The sequence below is a fragment of the Staurois parvus genome, unplaced genomic scaffold (genome assembly GCF_062004578.1).
Source record: "Staurois parvus isolate SC_StPar_1 unplaced genomic scaffold, SC_StPar_1.0 ptg000048l, whole genome shotgun sequence".
Taxonomy (NCBI): Eukaryota; Metazoa; Chordata; class Amphibia; order Anura; family Ranidae; genus Staurois; species Staurois parvus.
Genome location: NW_028317844.1, coordinates 7,292,590 through 7,314,279, shown reverse-complemented (window position 1 = coordinate 7,314,279; position 21,690 = coordinate 7,292,590). Strand labels below are relative to the sequence as shown.

Below are 21,690 nucleotides of genomic sequence, written 5' to 3'. Positions count from 1 at the left end.
ACTTTGAAAACACACCAGATCTCAATGGGGAAAAATATCATGCTGATATCTTTACTGACATGGACTGGGCAATGTGTTAGGAATGTAAGGATGCCCCATCGTTTGATGAAAATGATCAACCTACAGAGGACTGAATTCAAAGACAAAATGATGCAGCAGGCTAGCCCATTTTGCTGAAATTTAACTGCAGCAACTCAAAATGGTATTCAGTAGTTTGTATGGCCCCCACGTGCTTGTATGCATGCCTGACAATGTCAGGGCATGCTCCTAATGAGACGACAGATGGTGTCCTGGGGTATTTCCTCCCAGATCTGGACTAGGGCATCACTGAGCTCCTGGGCAGTCTGAGGTGCTACCTGGCAGTGTTGGATGGACCAGAATATGATATCCTAGAGGTGTTCTATTGGATTTAGGTCAGGCAAGCATGGGGGCCATTCAATGGTATCAATTCCTTCATCCTCCAGGAACTGTCTGCATGCTCTCGCCACATGAGGCCGAGCATTGTCATGCACCAAGAAGAACCCAGGACCCACTGCAATAGCGTACGGTCTGACAATGGGTTCAAGGATTTCATCCCGACACCTAATGGCAGTCAGGGTGCCATTGTCTAGCCTGTAGAGGTCTGTACATCCCTCCATGGATATGCCTCCCCAGACCAGCACTGACCCACCACCAAAATGGTCATGCTGAACTATGTTACAGGCAGCATAACGTTCTCCATGGCTTCTCCAGACCCTTTCATGTCTATCACATGTGCTCAGGGTGAACCTGCTCTCATCTGTGAAAAGCACAGGGCATCAGTGTTGCCCTGCCAATTCTGGTGCTCAATGGCAAATGCCAATTGAGCTCTATGGTGCCGGGCAGAGAGCACAGGGCCACTAGAGGACATCGGGCCCTGAGGCCACCCTCATGAAGTCTGTTTCTGATTGTTTGGTCAGAGACATTCACACCAGTGGCCTGCTGGAGGTCATTTTATAGGGCTCTGGCAATGCTCATCCTGTTCTTCCTTGCAGAAAGGAGCAGATACCAGTCCTGCTGTTAGGTTAAGGACCTTCTACGGCCCAGTCCAGCTCTCCTAGAGTAACTGCCTTCTCCTGGAATCTCCTCCATGCTCTTGAGACTGTGCTGCGAGGCACAGCAAACCTTCTGAAAATGGCATGTATTCATGTGCCATCCTGGAGAAGTTGGACTGCTGTGTAGGGTCTAGGTATCGCTTCATGCTACCAGTAGTGACACTGACCCTAGCCAAAAGAAAATCTAGTGAAAAACAGTCAGAAAAGATGAGTAGGGAAAAAAATGTCAGTGGCACTCACCTGTAAAACCATTCCTGTTTTGGGGGATCATCTCATTGTTGGCCATCTAGTGCACCTGTTGTTCATTAACACCAAAGCAGCTGAAACTGATTAACAACCCCCTCTACTACTCAACTGACCAGGTCAATATCCCAGGAGTTTAATTGACTTGATGCTATACTCTGATTAAAACGTGTTCCTTTAATTTTTTTGAGCAGTATATTTGTAAATTATATCAAAGTCAAAAACACCATGGTCACAAAGCGATGTCAGCCATGTCTATATATATGGTAGGACTTACATAATAGGGTTCAGCTTCTCTTTCTGTTAGCTCATCCTGATATAATGTGAAGCATGTTGGTATTCGCCCATACCAAACTTTTCGTAGGACATCATTGTCATCTGTCATTCTTCCAGCCATCTGTATTCCACATATAGACCAGGCGGTTTCATTCAACAGTCTGTGAAGAACTATAGCAGAAAGGATATATGTGAACCATTACAGTAAAGACCCTTACCAGGGTATATCATAAGCAATCAATTGAGAGTGTGATGCCAATAGCCAGGATGTGTGTAGTAAGTTACTCTGACTTTCATTTTCTGATTGGGGTGATTTACTAAAGCATTTGCAACACTTTTCTGGTGGTGAGATCGTTTTAAAATAGTCTGTGTCTAATTTATGAAAGCCTTGTAACAGTTTTGATAAGAGTTGCAGCATATGCAACAGATTCAGGTAGTTCTTATTTGCACTACTTTAAGAATCTATCAATATGGCTGCAACAAATTCACAAAGAACTACTGACAGTTTGCAGATTATGAAAATTGGTGGGATTTAAGACCAACACTAAATTGGCATGCAAAGAGACATCAGTGCTCAGAGTGGGGCATGTATGTGCTAGGACGCTGTCATGAATGTAATGGCTTCCTGTTCAGGGCTTGTGGGTTGCTAGGATGCTGGCAACATATCCCCAGCCCCATCCAGCTGTCTGTCAGGAGATCTCCCTGGCTGGGAGCTGAATCTAAACAACTGTGCTGTGGATATTAACTGGCGTCATTACCCAAAGACGGTAATGGCCATAATTGGTTAATGACATGCATCCCCTGGCCATCATTTAAATAAGGCCATAATGTATCATTGGTTGCCCGGACAATGTTGACTTCACAGCTAGGAGTCATAGCAATTAAGGACACCGTGCAGTCCATGGCTGAACATGCACTACTGAGGACAGTGTCCAATATGGACACTCTGACCTCAGTTCCACCCCTACCATGACTTCAAGCGATCAGATACATGCATCTGTCACAGGCACTAACATTGGTGATACAGAGACATGATACACTTTATGAATTCCAGGGTTTAAAATTTACACGGTAGAGTGTACTCCATGTCAGATTTTCCTCACAGTATCAGCTCTGCAGGCTATAGTGTATTCTGACAGCAGGTAGATCTCCCAGCTGTCAGAATACAAAAGCTGAGTGGAGAGGATTCCTCCACCTACCTCCAATGTATGGATGGGGAATCATGTCAGTTCTGCCATCCAACCTGGTAGTTAAGCAAAAAATACTGACTAACGTATAGCCTGCTTAAGACACATGGGGATTTTATGTCCAAGGCTTTTTTTGTGGAAGAATGAACAAGGGCTATATAGATAGCCAGAAAAAAAAATAACTTGATCCTGCCATAACATCAGTGTGCTCCTAACTTTCTGTTGGAGCGGACAACCTTGCCACTGCTAAATTCCTAAGCAGCCCTTGCTGGATTACCAAACTACAACCCTCATAATATGCATACATCTCACAAGACCTCCTGCTCTCTAGTTCCCTGGTCTCCTCCTCCCATGCCTGTCTCCAGGACTTCTCCAGGGCTTCCCCCATCATTTGGAACTCCCTACCCCAATCCATCAGACTATCACCTACTCTCCTCACCTTTAGGTGCACTCTGAAAACCTACCTCTTCAGGGAAGCCTACCCCGCCCTCAGCTAATTACCGATCTCCTCCACTCTTCCTACCACTCCATCTCCCACAGCTATTTCCTCCTGTACCACTATCCCCTCCCTCCTAGATTGTAAGCTCCAAGGAGCAGGGCCCTCGAACCCCTCGTGTATTGAATCGTATTGTTACTGTACTGTTTCCCATTATAATGTACAATGCTGAGCACACTGTTGGCACTATATAAATACTGTATAATAATAATACATCAATTTTACTTCAAACAATACAACACTGTTGACTTCCCCCCCCCCCCCCCCCCAATATCCTGCACACACAGTGTTTAAGGAAATGGCTTTTATGATCAGTAGTTCTAGGCATATGTGTACACATCGATAGGAATTAAACTTTCAGCAGCTACCCCTGCAAGAATTTGACAAGCCTGGTGTTGATATCACAGGGAGTAATAAAAGCTACTTCTCACTGAAGGAAAAAAAGAACAAAATAATGCTGGGACATACTCTATCAGTGAAGATGAAGTTTTGTGGGTAAATGTAGGTCATAGCTCTCAGATCACTATTCAATGAGCCATATACTGTATATACACACACCTGCTATACAATCTATAACCGATTGTTCAGGAATAAAACCAAATCATTTACATAAAATTCAACACATAAATACATAAAACAATAAACCTTGCTTGGAAAAATAGTACACTTCACAAATATGTCTTATAGTTTAAACAGATTGTCTTTGACTATAGGTAACTTGTAAAATCCCTGGTTCACACAGCGTTTTCACTGCAAATTCCGCACCCCATCAGAATCACACCCCGTTCATGCGAACCGCTGCGGGTGTGTATGTTAAGCTAACAACACCCCAAAAGCGGTCCGCAAATGCAGTGCGATGTGAAGAATTTGATCGCATAGGTGTGAATACCTATGCAATCCGATTCTAGTGCGGACCCAAAAAAAGGGTCCTGAATCACATGCGATATACCACACACATGTAAACCCAGGTTTAAAAGTTTGTAGACATAGAACAGCATTTCCCACCCTCTTTTTTAGAAGCAGCACCCTTTAAAAGTATGCACAATCTTGAGGCGCCCCAGTCAATGGGCAATGTATGCAACTGTCTTGATGAAACTAAGTTCAGAAACCCACAAGTAGAGGCGGCGCTGACAGCGCTTGTGGGGAAACCTAGAAGTAGAGGTAAGGGGCAATATCCATGTAAAGTAGAGATAAGTATAACCTCTTTATTATTTTAATACAATTAAAAACTAACTTTTATAATTGCTTTAAAGTAAAACTAAAGGCAAAAATGTTTTTTCATTTTGGATAGAGTAAGGGAGAGTTATAAACCCTGTCAGCTTTCTTTGCCATCTGAATCCCATTGAGATCGCCTCACTTCCTATTCCTTACACAAAATAGGAAGGCATAAGAAATTCCCCCAAAGTGAGGCAATCTCTGGTTGTCACCATAACTTGTGTCCCCATTGGAAGATTTCTCCTCTATTACTGTTTTGGGGAAAACCCAAAATTTTGGATTTTCTTTCATATTTCATGATAACGGTAAAGTGGACAAAAAGAGAGGTTGAATCTCCATTATGGGGATGGGGGGGGGGGCACAGACAGCAGTTAAAACTTGTCAAGTGTCTTCACTCTCCCTATAACTTAAAAAAAAGCTCTGCATTACAGTGGAGTGTAGCAAGCGTACACACAGAGATGAACACGGTTCAGCCATTTTGCTCCAACCCTCCATCTTGTAGATCCTTCTGCCCCTCTTTGATCATCCCCCCCTCCCTCGCTGTTCATCCACAGTGATATGTGACCTGTGTGTTGGCCGTGGTCATAGGCAGCCAAAGCACAGCAGGGGCTCCGAGCTATAAAACCCCCCAGGGAGCTGGGTGCCTGGCTGTCTAAGAAACTGTGCAATCTGGCATATCGTAAAAGTATAACCCAAGCCTTTCCCTGAGTTGAAAGATATTCCAGAGGAGTAATAAACTAGATACCATGTTCAAAATCCATTTTCCCCCTAAGTCTCAAATCTTGGAATATGAGAGACTTACATAAAAGCCAGGCATATCTTCAGATTGGTCACGATAAGACAAACCATTTGATATGTCACACTCCTTGGCTGACATACATAGAAAAGCAGAAAAGTATATCTCTTGAACCATTCAAGTGTAAATTTCCTGTCTCATATCTAACCATTCCGCAGATGCATCTGCATATTAATCTACCTGCAAGTGGGATGTTACATGTACCTGGAAAAGTTATGGGCCAAAATATAAGCTATGAGAGATTCTGGTTGTAACGTAGGTCTCCACCTACACTTCCCTCCCCAAATAAGGCAATTGGTTCTTTGTTGTAAGGAGACACCCCGCTGAGATTGTAGAAAAAGGCTCTTAAGCTTGGAGTTGGCGGTGAGAGAAAGCAGAGTCTCCTGCGTTTAACATCGAAACTAGCAGTAGAGACAAGAAATCCTTTTGACTTATGACACTTGAAGCTGCTTAACCCAAGGCGGACTGGCAAGTACTTTAACCCTCTAAATTCCTTTCTGTTATCTCTTTGCTGTGTTATTGCTCTCTGTATATTTATATATATATTTGCTACATCTTTTTTCTGTAAATATTTTTATTGCACCCTTTTGACCTTTTAGTAATAAATTTTACTTTCTGAAAGTGTTGAACTGTTTCTAAAGCTATTTAATGCAACTTACGAATTCCTGCCGCTGAAGAGCGCTACTATGTGTGTTTAACCCTCTCTATAACCTGCCTGCAGTGACAGTGGTATACAGACGATTATCCAATCATCCTAGTATTATTGCTGATATTGCCGAGTTTTCTCTTTCTCTGTACAAAAAGGAGGTGGTGGCAGTGTGAAGGGTTAATTGCGTAATTAACCTGACCCAGTAACAATCGCGCTCAGGCTGCCGGTACATCAATTTGTGGTCCAGTGAGCTGGAAAATCGGTGTGCAGGGTGCAGCTGGGCGTGGCATTGTTACGCACGTGACATCACGGTTTTAGATTGGATAGTCCTTCGGTGAGAAGGGCAGGGGTCTTACGCCGTGATCGTCACATGGAGTTCCACCCAAAAGGGGAAGTTCTGCTTTAAGGCTTTGTCCCTCTGCTCCCTGTTAAAAATTGGCACATTTGGGGAGTGGGGGGGGTAGGTGGTACCCAAAGGATGGAAGCTGTCCTCCCCTCTCCCTCTCCATAGTCTTCTGGGACACGTGACAGGTCCCAGAAGACTACGGGACCATTCACAAAGCGCAGTGCTACTTACGCTTGCACAGTGGGCACGCAGCTGTGAAGCCGCAAGCTGTCAGCCAGGTGCCCATACTGAAGATGCCGGTGGCGGGGACACAGTATGGCCGGTGGACCCGGCCATTGTGAGGACACCGTGGGATTGAGGGACAGGCGTCTGTTTTGTAGCTGCTGTCTTTTATTTTTTTTATTTTGACTGGACCTCCGCTTTAAATTATGTTTCAAGATACAGTTATTAACACGTTACTCATTTTAAAGAATAGTTAGACTCCATTTGCATGGGTATCTAAATTTCAGAAAACTTTTCTAAAAGCAGCTAGACTCCCACAATGCAAAGTAATCATGTTATTCATATGTAACTAGTAGCAATATTTAGTTTGTTTATTACAGGTACTTCTATAGTGCCGTTAATTTACGCAGCAGTTGCATACAGTTTACCTTCATTTAGGAAAAGAAGGAAAGTGCTGCATCCAGGGTTTACTTTTCATTCCTATCTGTTGCTATCTTAAGCAAAATGCCTATCGAGTTTTGCTGCAGATAGCTGTGGTGTGGTCAACAGCTTTTCTCCCTGAAATGTTGGTATTCATTCTTTGCAGACATGGTCTAACAATAGTTAGTAAGCTGTAAAGGTGGACACTGACATTCTGGTATCGTTGTAAAAGTTATGGGGATAGGTCTTGATTTCCTCATACATCAGAATAAAATACGCACTAGTCAGACACTGGGATGGTAGGGGATGTACCTATTTTTGCTTCATTTGCCTCTCCCTCCTCTCCACGCAAGCAGGAACATGATGGTATAACACAATTGTAAAAGATGATGTTACACCAAGTAAATGGATACTCAACATGTCATGCTTGCGCATGCTCATGTCATGCTTGCGCATGCATAAATTGCGCATGCTCGTGAAATGGCGCCAAACCACAGTACTTAATAATCTCCATGGGTGACGCTTTAAAAATTTCTACAGGTTAAAAGTTTAAAGGTACAGAGAACAGCACTTTAACCACTAGCCTACAGGGCACTTATACCCCCTTCCTGCCCAAGTCAATTTCCAGCTCTCAGCGCTGTCACACTTTGAATGACAATTGCGCGGTCATGCAACACTGTACCCATATGAAAATTTTAGCATTTTTTTGTGACAGATAGAGCTTTATTTTGGTGGTATTTAATCACCTCTGGGGTTTTTGTTTTTTCTTAAACCAAAAACCACTGAAAATTTTGAAAAAAAATTTTTTTCTCAGTTTTTGTTATAAAATTTTGTAAATAAGTGATTTTCTCCTTCACTGATGTACACTAATGAGGCTGTATTGATGGGCACTGATAAGATGCACTGATGGACACTGATAGGTGGCACTGATGGGCACTGAGGCACTGGTAGGTGGCACTGATGGGCACTGAAAATAGCAGTGATATATGGCACTGATAGGCGGCACTGACTGGCACTGATAGGTGGCACTGACTGGCACTGATAAGCGGCACTGATAGGTGGCACTGATTGGCATTGATAGGTGGCACTGACTGGCACTGAAGGGCAGCTCAGATGGCACTGATTTGTGGCATTGATGTGCACTGGTATGCACTGATATGAGGCATTGTGGCACTGATGGGCACTAGCACGTGGCACTGTTCAGCTGGCACTGATGGACTGACTGGTGGTACTTTTGGGGCCACACTGATAATCAGGGCACACTGATCATCAGTGCCCTGATGATCAGTGTACATGTCCCCTCCGCGGAAAGGCGATTACCGGCTCTTCTCTCCTCACGAACTGTCAGCGTGACAGTTCGAGAGGAGAGAAATGCTGATAACCAGCATTTCCCTGTTTACATGTGATTGGACACAGTGGATCACATGACCGAGCCAAAATCTTCGGCTCTTTCCGTGATCCCCTGTGTCCGAGGGACACAGAGCACCGCCGATCGCCGCGCTGCACGCTCCCTGAGCCGCGCACACGTGGTGAGAATGGCAGGACGTCATATGACGTCCTATCAGAACGAGAGAACCACCTTGCGCCCATCATTGGACTATATGGCGGGCGGGAGGTGGTTAAAAAAAAAATATTTTTTTAATTACTTTTTTTTTACACTGTCCCTTTAAAAAAATTTTTTAAATCACTTTTATTCCCATCATCCCTTGTGAAAGAAATAAGCAGTGACAGTGGAGAGATATGGCAACACAAAGACCTCACATTTCTCCTCTACAATGTAAACCATTAGATAAAAACAGGCATTGATCTAATGCTTTAAAAAAAAAAAAAAAAAAAGGCCTTGTTTACAAGGCTCCGGAATCAGAAGGGAAGTAATGATGTCACTCTGGTCCTCCAAGGGCATAGAGATGAGTGGAGGCCAACTTTCCTTCACTGATCTCTATGCCCAGCGCCGGGTTCGTTTGATAGGTTCTCAGGTAAGGCTGAGAACCACAGGGCGGCGAGGGGTGGGGTTATTTTCGGCACCTGCATCGGTGCCTATTTTCATATCGGCCAAAGTTCGATAGGGATATATTCAGCCAAAACGTTTCAGCCACCAAAATTTTGGTGCATCACTAGTAAGCACCAGCTTTGCTCTGCACTCCATTTCAATTGCACAACTCTGTCTCCTTGCTCAGAAAACTACCCACAAAAAGGAAGAGGATGTGCCTGGGGTATAAAATCCCCCCAAAAATAGAGCATTGGGAAAAAAAAGCATGTAGCTCAACACACATAATCAAATTTACAAAGCACGACTATCTGCAGGAAATTTTTTAACCTTTTGAAGTGAAAATTACTGGTGTTTAGCTGCTATCAGATACATTCAAGTAAATATTGCCTTTATTCTATAATTCAAATGCAAACTGCTTCTTCAAATCCACAAAGAATTGCAACAATGTTACAACTTTATATTTTCTGCAAACTCCAACAAGCAGGGCCCTCTCATCTATTGTTTCCTGATATTTTCTATATTTTTAATTATTAGAGATGACTGGATCATAGTAAAATCTAACAAACCTTATTTCTGGCAAATCACAATATGCTGTATACAATGGGTCAATTTACTAAAACTGGAGAGTGCAAAATCTGGGGCAGCTGTGCATGGTAGCCATTCAGCCTCTAACTTCAACTTGTTTAATTGTTCTTTCCCACCGCCCTATAGCAGAAATACTGCTACAGGGTGGTAGGGCTTCGCAAAATCAGGTATATATATATATATATATATATATATATATATATATATATACATATATACACACCTGATTTCGCATTTCCGGGAGGGGGAGGGCACGCCATTGGCGGCCTCAGCTGTTGTTCACTGGGTCCCGGCCGGTGATTCCCCGCTGGCACCCGGAGATCGCCAAGTATCACTGACGGATGAGACCTCTATGTAAACAATAGAGATATCTCCCGTCAGCTCCTGAACATGGATTTGTATTGCTCTGCATAGCATTTTGTAGACACTATAACTTTCATATAAACCAATTCATTTACACATATTGGGATTTTTTTTTAGCAAAGACATGTAGCAGAATACCATTTGCTCTAAATTTATAATGAAATTTGATGTTTTAACCGCATGCCGCCCAGCCACTGTACATATACGGCGGCAGGGCGGCACTCACAGGCAAAACCACTTTTTAAGACCTGTGTTTTGTAAATAGGGGGCGCGCCGCCGCCCTATTTGTCCCACGGTTCTCTGCCGCAGATGTGAGTCGCCGGGTCACAGCCGCTCCTTAGCTGCTATGTCCCGGCGATCGGCGGTAAACAGTGACAGAGAGCACAGCTGCAGTAGCTGTGCTGTCTGTCACTTCCCTGACAGCTCGAGGATCAGCTGATCGAGAAAGAACAGTTTTTCTTTCTCGATCAGCCTTGTCCCGCCCAGTACACACCCCCGCCCCCTAGTAAAACACTCCCCTCACTCCTATAACGCTTCCCTGCTAAATTATGGGAATTGTAGTTTGTTTAAGCAGCCCCAAACAGTCAGCAGAAGTGACATCACTTCTTGTTTGCTTCCTCCTCTGAGTGCCCAGGCAAAGCTACATTTTGTGAATGAAAATGAGAATATTACTTTACAAAAAGTTACCTAATAAACTAGAGCTAAAAAGAAAAAAAAAAACAAAAAACATTTCTAATGTACTAGTTAGCAGGAAGTGATGGTCAAAATTCATCAGTATCCCAGAGTTCAGCTTTGAAATATCAGTCTGCAAAAAAAAAAGAATTTCAGTTTTCAAGTTTTCAGGTAATGCTGGAGAACTGAATCACCCACTGGCTTAGTGCATTTTGGAATTCCTAGGTTAATTCGCTTCCTGACAGATATTTCTTGTACAACACAAAAGATGTACCCAAAGCACTGATGCTTAAACTTCTACTGCAGTAAGCCATCCATAAACATGAAATGGTGAATTCCATGAGTGGCACCCGTCTGCACCATTCACTATCTCATGCTTTGTATTGAGACAAAGACACTCAGCTAAACCAAACAATTACGGTAGATGATGGCAGTGGTGAAAACAGTCAAATCACACATGCATATCCATTTTTTACGTCTCAAAACTCTTTGGCCACTCTTAGATGAGATGATGGTGGTATCTGAAGACAGCTGGATTGTGCATACATGCGCAATATTCAACACTCAGATGTTTCTGGAGAATCTCAGATGAGACCATGGTGGTCTGTAAGGACAGCTGGTTTATGTATGCATACTCAATATCCAATAGTAAAACGTCTATGCATAATCTTAGAAATTGTGATGATGTTGATGTATGAGGGAAGCCAGATCATAAATGCATGCTCATCAAGCAAAACCCAGACATAAGAGAAAATGATGGTGGTGGTATCGGAGGACAGACATATCAAGCATGCATACTCAACACTCTGTATTTGGATGATCTAGATGAGACTGCCTTGGTGTATGGGATCAGATCATGCATGCATACACCATAAAAAATATTTGGATATCTAGGGATGATCTTAGAGGAGAAGGTGGCATTTGTGCATGACAGATCATGAGTGCATACACAACAATAAATATCTGGATATCTATGGATAATATTTCATTAGACGCTTGCACTGATGTCTGCGGAGAGACAGATCACACATGCATACTCAATAGTCAATACTGGTCTATGGACAATCTTAGATGAGATGGGGGTGCTGGGTGTATGCCAGTCAGATCACGCATGTATACACAATAATAAATACTTGGATGTCTGTAGGGTATTTTATACTGAATAACAACAGTGATATCGGTGGATAGTCAGATCACGCATTTGCACTCAATATTTGGATGTCTATGAACGATCTTTACACTAACCAGATAGCGTAAAAATATACGCATGTGTATATATATCCTGTAGAGTCCCCTTCTCCCCTCAGATCTGGTCAAGTGAGTAGCCGGAAAAGGTAGATATCCTACGCCCTCTTGTGGTAAAAGAGTGGTCCAGCAGATCGAAACGATATCAATCAGAATAAGCCTTCCCCCTTCACAGGAGTTGATAAGGAAATCCCTTGGGGCTGTAAAAGTTGAGGAAGCTCCTCACAGGGGACACAGGGAAACACTCATAGTGTAGTAGGTAAGGCTTTAATATGAAAACATAAGTGCACAGTAAACATAGGGTATAGGCAGGTATGGATGAACACACTGACCCCTTGGTATTAAAGATGGCCGCCGGGCCTCCTCGTGGCACCGGCGGCTTAGTGTCAACGGCGTCCTAGGTCCCACCTGACGTGTTTCGTGCGCACGCACTTCTTCAGAGGTGGAACAAGGACCGCCGTGACCGTCTCCTCTAACGTATATACCGTATCTGGCGCATGCGCACTGATGCGGCGCCATCTTGCCGAAGTCCGGGCGTCCGCAATCGACAAGTGCGCATGCGCGGGTGCCATTTTACCATGGGCCAAAATGGTGCAGGTATCTAGACAACGGCTCCCTACTAGTGGAGTCCGGGCGTCCGTATTGCGCAACCGCGCATGCGCGGGCACCATTTTGTCATATGCCAAAAGGCAGAATACCCAGCGCTGGTAGAGACAATATTGATAGTATCGGACGTCATATACGCTGTGATAAAACTGCATATTGGATGGTAATGTGTGGGAAACCCCCTCAGGGGACATCCAATGTGGAATAGAAAAGAAGAATTTAAACAAATTCCCAAGGAATGTGAATTAGCAGGGACAAGGGCTCATAAAGTTAATAATAAATGAACAAGTGTCCTAAATAAGGGGCCAATAGGTGCATAAGCCCCGTAAAATACTCTAGTAATTAAAATATGAATATTTAACCAGAAGGGGTATCACACCCTGTACATGAGTAATAATCCCATATGGAGGGACAAAGCAACATGGTAAATTGGCATTATAAAACATATAAAATACCTGTCACATGGAGGTAAATGAACCAAAAATATATATATATATATAAAATACATGCTTATGTTCAGCAACACAAATAAAAAAAACAGATGTCATAGGCATGTGTCATAAAATACAAAAACAAGAAACAGAGGGTGGATATGATCCAGTACTAATAAACATCCTCAATGGGTGTGTGAATAGTGGGGTTACACTTAATGTATGATAACCATACACATGTGGTTAAAAAGGAATTTAAATAAAAAATAAAATATACAGTAACTCCCCGTTGACCCAAAAATAGAGTCAACGTGGTTTCTTGTGTCAATAACATATGATAAGCCCTAGTGGGTTCAGCTGTTATCAATATAGCAGTTGACGTCAAGCTCAATGTTCAAGCCTGCGGGGTACAAAGTATCCAATTCAAAAATATATTTAGTCTCCATCTGTGAGACCGCCCTGGTCTTAAAGGTTCCTCTCCAATGTGCGGTTACTACGTCAATGCCAACGAATCTCAGACTGGAGGGGTCTCTATGGTGATGTTTCCTATAATGGAGGGACAGGGAGTGTTCCTTGTACCCCTTTTTGATGTTATTGACATGTTCCCGGAGGCGGTCCCTAAGCCGCCTAGTTGTCCTCCCAATGTATTGCTTGGAGCAGGGGCATTCTAATAAGTATACAACATACCTACTGTTGCAACAAATGAATTTGTCAATATTGTAGGATTTCTTAGTCTGATTAGAGGCAAACGTGTCTATCTTTCTCTTCCTCACCCCATTACACTTACAAGCGATGCATTTGTTGCATGGATAGAAACCAGTGTAGCTAAACAGAGAGGGAGGTGGTGTGGGCAAAGAGACCACATTAGGGGCTATTTTGTCCTTCAGAGTAGATGACCTGCGGAAGATAACTTCAGGTTTATCCGGGAGTATCTTAGAGAGCGTGGAATCAGCCTTCAAGATCCCCCAATTTTTAGTGATAATATGTTTTATGGATCTATACTGGGCAGAGAAAGTAGTAATAAATGGACAGACCAAAGTTTTAGGTGGTTTAGTCTGAATACTCAATAATTCCTGTCTGTCCGTATTAGCTATTGATTCCATAGTGCCATCTAACATCGCCTTGTCATAGCCTTTTTCAAGGAATCTATCTTTGAGGATATTAGCCTGCGTGTGAAAGGCATCAATACTGGTACAGTTTCTCCTGAGCCTAAGGAATTGTCCTTTCGGTATTCCTGCCAACCAACTGGGATGGTGACAGCTTCCTAAAGGAATAAAGCTGTTACGGTCGGTGGGCTTGAAAAAGGATTTTGTAGCAATATGCCCCTCTAGGTTTAATAAAGTGAGGTCTAAGAAATCAATTTCTGTATTGCTGTAGTTATATGACAATTTGATGTTAACCGTGTTGTTATTGAGAGTGGTGAAAAAATTGATAAGGGACTGCTCCGTACCATGCCAAAATAACAGTATGTCGTCAATGTACCGCTTATAGAAAAGTAATTCGGGCCAGTCCATAGCATAAATATTGTCCTCCTCCCAAAAGGAAATAAACAGGTTTGCCAGGCTGGGGGCAAACTTTGCCCCCATGGCAACACCCTTGACCTGCAAATAGTACTTACTATCAAACCACATATAATTTTTCGACATGGCAAAGTCCAGGAGTTCTAGTATAAAATCAATATGTGGGGAAAGTAACGGACTCTCATGTGTAAGATAATGTTTGGCAGCAATCATCCGTCTTTATGATTGATGTTGCTATACAACGCCTCAACATCCGCTGTGACCAAAAAAACGGATGGAGGGATACAGATATCTTTAATAGAATTGAGAACATGCTTCGTGTCCTTTAAATAGGATGGAGTATGAAGTACTAGTGGTTGTAAATGCTGGTCAATGTAGGCACCTATTCTTGAGCAGAGTGAGTCGATACCACTCACTATCGGCCTACCGGGTGGTTTTAATGGATTCTTATGAACTTTAGGCAAGATATATAAAACCGCAAGACGGGGAGCCTTAGGGCACAGAAATTCCTTCTCTTTCTTATTAATGATGGAACCATCATATCCATTTTTAATAATGGTCTTAAGGATGCGTTTATATCCAGGCAGGGGATCTGTATGAAGCAATTGATAAGTCGACGCATCCCCAAGAATATTATACACTTCTGCTGTGTAATCACTCTTATTCAGAATCACAACCCCTCCGCCCTTGTCCGCTGGTCTTACTACAAGGTCTTTTTTATCCAACAGAGATTTGATAGCTGCATCGATCTTAGGATCCTTATATAGTCTCTTGGGCGGGAGATTTTTCAAATCTTTCAATACCTGGTCTTTAAATAAACCAACAGCAGAATTACTCTGTGGTGGAAGATTAAAGGTAGATGCGTTAGCAAGGGAGGTATACTGACTGGAGGGTTGCTTAGAGATAGGGTTATTCAGAAAATATCTTTTGATGGATAACTTTCTTGCAAATTTCTGGATGTCAATGAAGGCCTGGAATTTGTTCATAGGCCTAGCAGGGGCAAATTTCAAGCCTTTATCAAGGAGAATGAGTTCATTATCAGAAAGGGGAGTTGCACTGAGGTTGAAAATGCCCTTCCCTATCAAGTTCTCCTTCGTTTTGTTGGATCTATTGATTCTCCTCCCTCCCCTTTTGCCTCTATATTGTCGCTTCGTTTTCGTACCCTGCCTCTCTCTAAAAAATGATGGTCATTATTGGTGCGGGTATCTGGAGTTCTAGGGGTAGGGGGTGCATAATACTCATCGTATGGTGGTCTCCAATATTGATTTTGGTAGTCACGGGGGTATTGATCCCTATAGTACCCTTGTTGTGGGGAATTATAATAATGGTAATCGTTTCGATTATCAAAGGAATTCCTCTGCGGATAAGCAGGGCCCTGATGGTGATTGTTCTTACGGTAAGTTTTACGTTTATTTGATTTATTAGGTTTATGCTGGGTGTTATATGGGACAGGATTTCCCTGTTTCGGATGGGCATTTGGATGCCATCTATTGTCCCTAGACCCGATATTCCTATCTGATAATTCCGCTAGTGGTTGGAATTTATTCTGGGTAGTGACGTTGTAACTTATATTATTTGAATTAGAAGGTCTCACCCTACTCTGTAAATTAGTGGGATTTTGCTGACCTTGTTTATGAACCGGGGTAGAGGGTAGATAGGATCCACTACTCCCTGTCATATTATTGGTGTCCAAAGTTTGCCATTTGAACACCTGCTGTGTTTGGTAGTCAGCCAAATCTTTACTATATTTCTTTCTTTTTTTGCTCCGAATCTACATTTTCTAAATGTTTTTTTAACTTATTGGATTCGGTAATGTAATCATCGTTGGTTTTGTAAGGGATAAGTTTATCCCTTACTAAGTTAATCTCCTTATCCAGATAGATCAACTTTTTCTTTTTTCTGACGATTAAGAATTTAAGCATGTCAATCCCAACCGTATTGAAATAGTGATACCATTCCAACAGTGATGAAGTATCCTCAGTGTCTGGAGAAATATCCCATCTAAGAGATCTGGGGACCATTAGATCTTTAACGTATTTCTCCAAGAAGGAGATATCCCAGATGGTCTTAATTTCAGAGGTGGTGAGATTATGCAAATGAATGAACAACCCCCTGAGATCCTCTGTTTCATTTACTTGTGTAAATATAACGTCAGGTATTAGAGATCTGGAGGCTCTAATATCAAAGATGTCTCCCATTATGAAGATATGGTAGAGAGCCGCTATACTAATAAATAGGGTTACAAGCAGATATAAGATAAAATATACAGTAAGCGCTCATCAATAGTGGCAGCAGCTGAACATACAGGAAAACGCATAAAAAGTCCCACAATTCATATATATAAAAATGCAGCGCTTGAAAAAAGTGGTAATGAAAACACAGTCCAGTGGAAAAAGGTGCTCCGTATATCCTAGTGCAAGTGGTAAGGATTTACACTAACCAGATAGCGTAAAAATATACGCATGTGTATATATATCCTGTAGAGTCCCCTTCTCCCCTCAGATCTGGTCAAGTGAGTAGCCGGAAAAGGTAGATATCCTACGCCCTCTTGTGGTAAAAGAGTGGTCCAGCAGATCAAAACGATATCAATCAGAATAAGCCTTCCCCCTTCACAGGAGTTGATAAGGTGGCATTTGTGCATGACAGATCATGAGTGCATACACAACAATAAATATCTGGATATCTATGGATAATATTTCATTAGACGCTTGCACTGATGTCTGCGGAGAGACAGATCACACATGCATACTCAATAGTCAATACTGGTCTATGGACAATCTTAGATCAGATGGGGGTGCTGGGTGTATGCCAGTCAGATCACGCATGTATACACAATAATAAATACTTGGATGTCTGTAGGGTATTTTATACTGAATAACAACAGTGATATCGGTGGATAGTCAGATCACGCATTTGCACTCAATATTTGGATGTCTATGAACGATCTTTGTTGGGGAGATTCCCCTTCAGGTCCTGTCCAATAGCCAAAAGAGGAAGTTAGAGGAAATCCCTCCAAAGTGAGGGAATTCTTCATTGTCACCAGAACTAGTGTCCCCATTGGAAAATTTCCCCTCTATACCTGTTCTGGTGGCAACCTGAAATTTGGGATTTTTTTTTACTCCCTGTGATAACGGTAAACAGGGCAGAGAGAACAGACAGCATTAAAAACCCTCACTTTATCCAAACCTATGAAAAAAGTTCTCACACTGGCACTTTGGCAGTTCAGTCCCTTGGGCTGGTTCGTTTATGTAGTGTGAGTGCTCTGAACTGCGCCTCGGACTGGTTAAAATAAAAGTATGGAAATTTATAAAAAATAAACATTTACACTCACCTAGGTGGTACAGCATCGGTCCCGAGGCCTCTAAGCCTTCGGTCACATCAAATCCGACTTTGAAATTGTGCAACTTTACTTGAATCTGCACAATTTCAAAGATGGATGTCAGTCCAACTTCAGGTGCGACTTGGAAGACATCTGTGTGACTTCATGCACAGATGTCTATGTAAGTCACACCTTATCGTGCAAAAAGTAGTGCATGCAGTACTTTCAAATTCGGAGTCGGAATCACACCGATATTACTGCTTCCATTACGGACAATAGGGTGCAACTTGTCATGTGATTTGAAACTATCAAATCGCATGACAAGTCACACCGGTGTAATCGGGGACTAAGACTGAGAACCAAGCAATCACATGACTTCTGATCACTCAGTTCTTGGTCTTCAGTGAGCAGAGAGCCAGTGACTATCACTAAAGAGGGTGGGGGCAGCCAGTTCAGGCTCTCAGCGGCAGGCTGAGAGGCTGAGTTAGCTGCCAGTCAGACATCTTGGTGGATCCCAACATTAAAGTTGGGAACGCTCCAGAGTCTGGAGTGGCTGAGTGACGTCACCCTGTTGTCGGCTGAAAACGGGTTACAGGAATGCATGACAAAATGCACTTCTGTAACTTACAGAAGTATGGCCAAATGAGCTTTAGCCATACTACTCCTTTAAAGTGATTGTAAAGGCTCAAGCTTTTTTAACTTCATGCATTCTATGCATGAAGGTAAAAACCTTCTGTGTGCAGCAGCGCCCTCAGTCCCCTCAATACTTACCTGAGCCCTATTGAGATCAAGCGACATGCACAACAGCCTCGGCTGTCCTGGGTCTCTGCCTCCTCATTGGCTTAGACAGCAAGCAGAAGCCATTGGCTCCCGCTGCTGTCAATCACAGCCAGACAGCCAATAAGGAGGGGGGAGGGCCAAGCTGCAGCTCCATGTGTGAATGGACACAGGGAGCAGCGGGTGCCCCTGTAGCAAGCTACTTGCTGAGGGGGCACCCGACAGAACGTAGGAGCCAGGAGAGCCTGCAGTGGACCTGAGACAACAATGAGCGAGCAGTCAGATCATACATGTACACACGCAATACTATGGATGATGGGAGAGGGCAGCGATGAGCGAGCACAGTCAGATCATACATGCACACACAATACTATGGATGATTGGAGAGGACAGTGATGAGCGAGCACAGTCAGATCATACATGTACGCACACAATACTATGGATGATCGGAGAGGACAGCGATGAGCGAGCACAGTCAGATCATACATGTACACACACAATACTATGGATGATCGGAGATTACAGTGATGAGCGAGCACAGTCAGATCATACATGTACACACACAATACTATGGATGATCGGAGATTACAGTGATGAGTGAGCACAGTCAGATCATACATGTACACACACAATACTATGGATGATTGGAGAGGACAGTGATGAGTGAGCACAGTCAGATCATACATGTACACACACAAAATACTATGGATGATCGGAGAGGACAGCGATGAGCGAGCACAGTCAGATCATACATGTACGCCCACAATACTATGGATGATCGGAGAGGACAGCGATGAGCGAGCACAGTCAGATCATACATGTACGCACACAATACTATGGATGATCGGAGAGGACAGCGATGAGCGAGCACAGTCAGATCATACATGTACGCACACAATACTATGGATGATCGGAGATTACAGCGATGAGCGAGCACAGTCAGATCATACATGTACGCACACAATACTATGGATGATCGGAGATTACAGCGATGAGCGAGCACAGTCAGATCATACATGTACGCACACAAAATACTATGGATGATCGGAGAGGACAGCGATGAGCGAGCACAGTCAGATCATACATGTACGCACACAATACTATGGATGATCGGAAAGGACAGCGATGAGCGAGCACAGTCAGATCATACATGTACGCACACAATACTATGGATGATCGGAGAGGACAGCGATGAGCGAGCACAGTCAGATCATACATGTACGCACACAATACTATGGATGATCGGAGAGGACAGCGATGAGCGAGCACAGTCAGATCATACATGTACGCACACAATACTATGGATGATCGGAGAGGACAGCGACGAGCGAGCACAGTCAGATCATACATGTACGCACACAATACTATGGATGATCGGAGAGGACAGCGACGAGCGAGCACAGTCAGATCATACATGTACGCACACAATACTATGGATGATCGGAGAGGACAGCGACGAGCGAGCACAGTCAGATCATACATGTACGCACACAATACTATGGATGATCGGAGAGGACAGCGACGAGCGAGCACAGTCAGATCATACATGTACGCACACATTACTATGGATGATCGGAGAGGACAGCGACGAGCGAGCACAGTCAGATCATACATGTACGCACACAATACTATGGATGATCGGAGAGGACAGTGATGAGCGAGCAGTCAGATCATACCCATGCACTGACCCTTCCATACTCTATGGACACTCATAAATGACAGCTCACCCCGGAATCAGTGGGAGTATATGAAGCTAGATCATGTATGTATCCAGCCATAACATAATGACCAGTTGTGGGCAGTCTGATCACTTTATTCATTGATATCTTCTCTGCCTAAGTGACCAGCCAGCAGTGAGAAGTGAAATGTTCACAGAATAAAAGTTAGAAGATCAGATGTAGTCCTGTAGACAGTGATCCTGTACTGCCATGCTGGGCACTGTCCCCCTCCTCCCATGACAGGCAGATGGGGGGGTGCAGTCAGTCACACACAGGCGAGAGTCCCAGCAGCAGCAGGCTGTCCTCCCAGGGCGGCTACACCTTCCCTGCGCTCAGGCTACACGTGTGTGTGCACCATGGAGGAGGGGAGCCGCCTGTCTACACCAACATCATAGCTCACACTCAGCGGACCAGTCTACCGGGACCCCTCACCCCAACCAAAGCCGACTGTTACCCGAATTTCCTGCACTTCTTCTGCCCGGCACTCTCAAACGCTTCCGGGTGCGGTTGAGCCCCGCCCTCCAAGTGCTGACGTCACCCTCACAACACGTACGGACACCGAAAGTGTACAATCCACTTGCAGATGATAGACAGTAATGGGAACGTTGTGGTATTCCATTCCATGTATTCTACCCACAAGTTGGCATTCATTTCATCGTTTACAATGTATTTAACCACTTGCCCTCCTGAGGATTTACCCCCCTTCCTGACAAGGCCATCTTTGGCGTTATGGCACTACGTTACTTTGACAATTGCGCGGTCATGCAACACTGCACCCAAATGAAATTTACATCCTTTTTTTCCCATGAATTGAGCTTTCGGTGGTATTTGATTGCCTGTGCGTTTTTTATTGTTTGCACTATAAAAAAAAGACACAATTTTGAGAAAAAAATACTTTTTGGATTTTTTACTATTAAAAATATCCAGTTGAAAAATGCAAATTTCTTCATAAATTTAGGCCAAAATGTATTCTGCGACATGTCTTTGCTAAAAAAAATCCCAATATGTGTAAATTAATGGGTTTACATGAAAGTTATAGCGTTTACAAATGGAGGAATATATATTGGGATTTTCTTCTCTACTAGTAATGGCGGTGATCAGCGACTTTTAGCGGGACTGCGGCGGACATTCTGACACTGGGGGGAACTAACCTCATCCCCAGTGATACCAATACAGAGATCAGTGCAAAAAAAAAAAAGCACTGACACTGTACTAATGGCACTGGGCAGGAAGGGGTTAACATGTGGGGCGATCAAATTGTTCACTGTGTGCTGGGAGTGTTTTACTAAGGGGCAGGGGTGTGTTCTTCTCTGTAAGCACACTGATCGGGATGGCTGTACTGTGCACAGCCATCCCGAGCTGTGTGCCTGAGCTAACAGGGAGGAAGATTGTAAACAAAACAATCTTCCTACCCATCAGAGATGCTCGGTAATCACCGGGCGCCGGTAAGTAATTACCGTGCGGGACCCGGTGATTGACATCCGCGGCCGCAAACAGCAGCGCGGATAGGGCGCGTACCCCCTACCCGGAAATGCAAAATC

The 21,690-nt window shown here is 43.5% G+C and overlaps 1 protein-coding gene across 3 annotated transcripts in view; it reads right to left on the bottom strand.

Moving 5' to 3' along the window:
• ATG5 (autophagy related 5) overlaps positions 1 to 20,677 on the bottom strand; it is a 229,060-nt gene extending 208,383 nt beyond the window's left edge. For 2 of the 3 annotated variants that reach the window (XM_089665022.1, XM_089665037.1), the window contains exons 1-2: positions 20,604 to 20,677; positions 1,594 to 1,763 (exon numbers count right to left, since the gene is read on the bottom strand). In XM_089665022.1, coding sequence (XP_089521148.1) covers positions 1,594 to 1,713 — 120 coding nt within the window. In that variant the 5' untranslated portion in view covers positions 1,714 to 1,763; positions 20,604 to 20,677. Of the gene's footprint in view, positions 1 to 1,593; positions 1,764 to 4,280; positions 4,388 to 20,603 lie in introns of those variants that run through there. The other variant, XM_089665029.1, reaches the window with a different exon arrangement.
• Between the last annotated feature and the right edge of the window lie 1,013 nt (positions 20,678 to 21,690).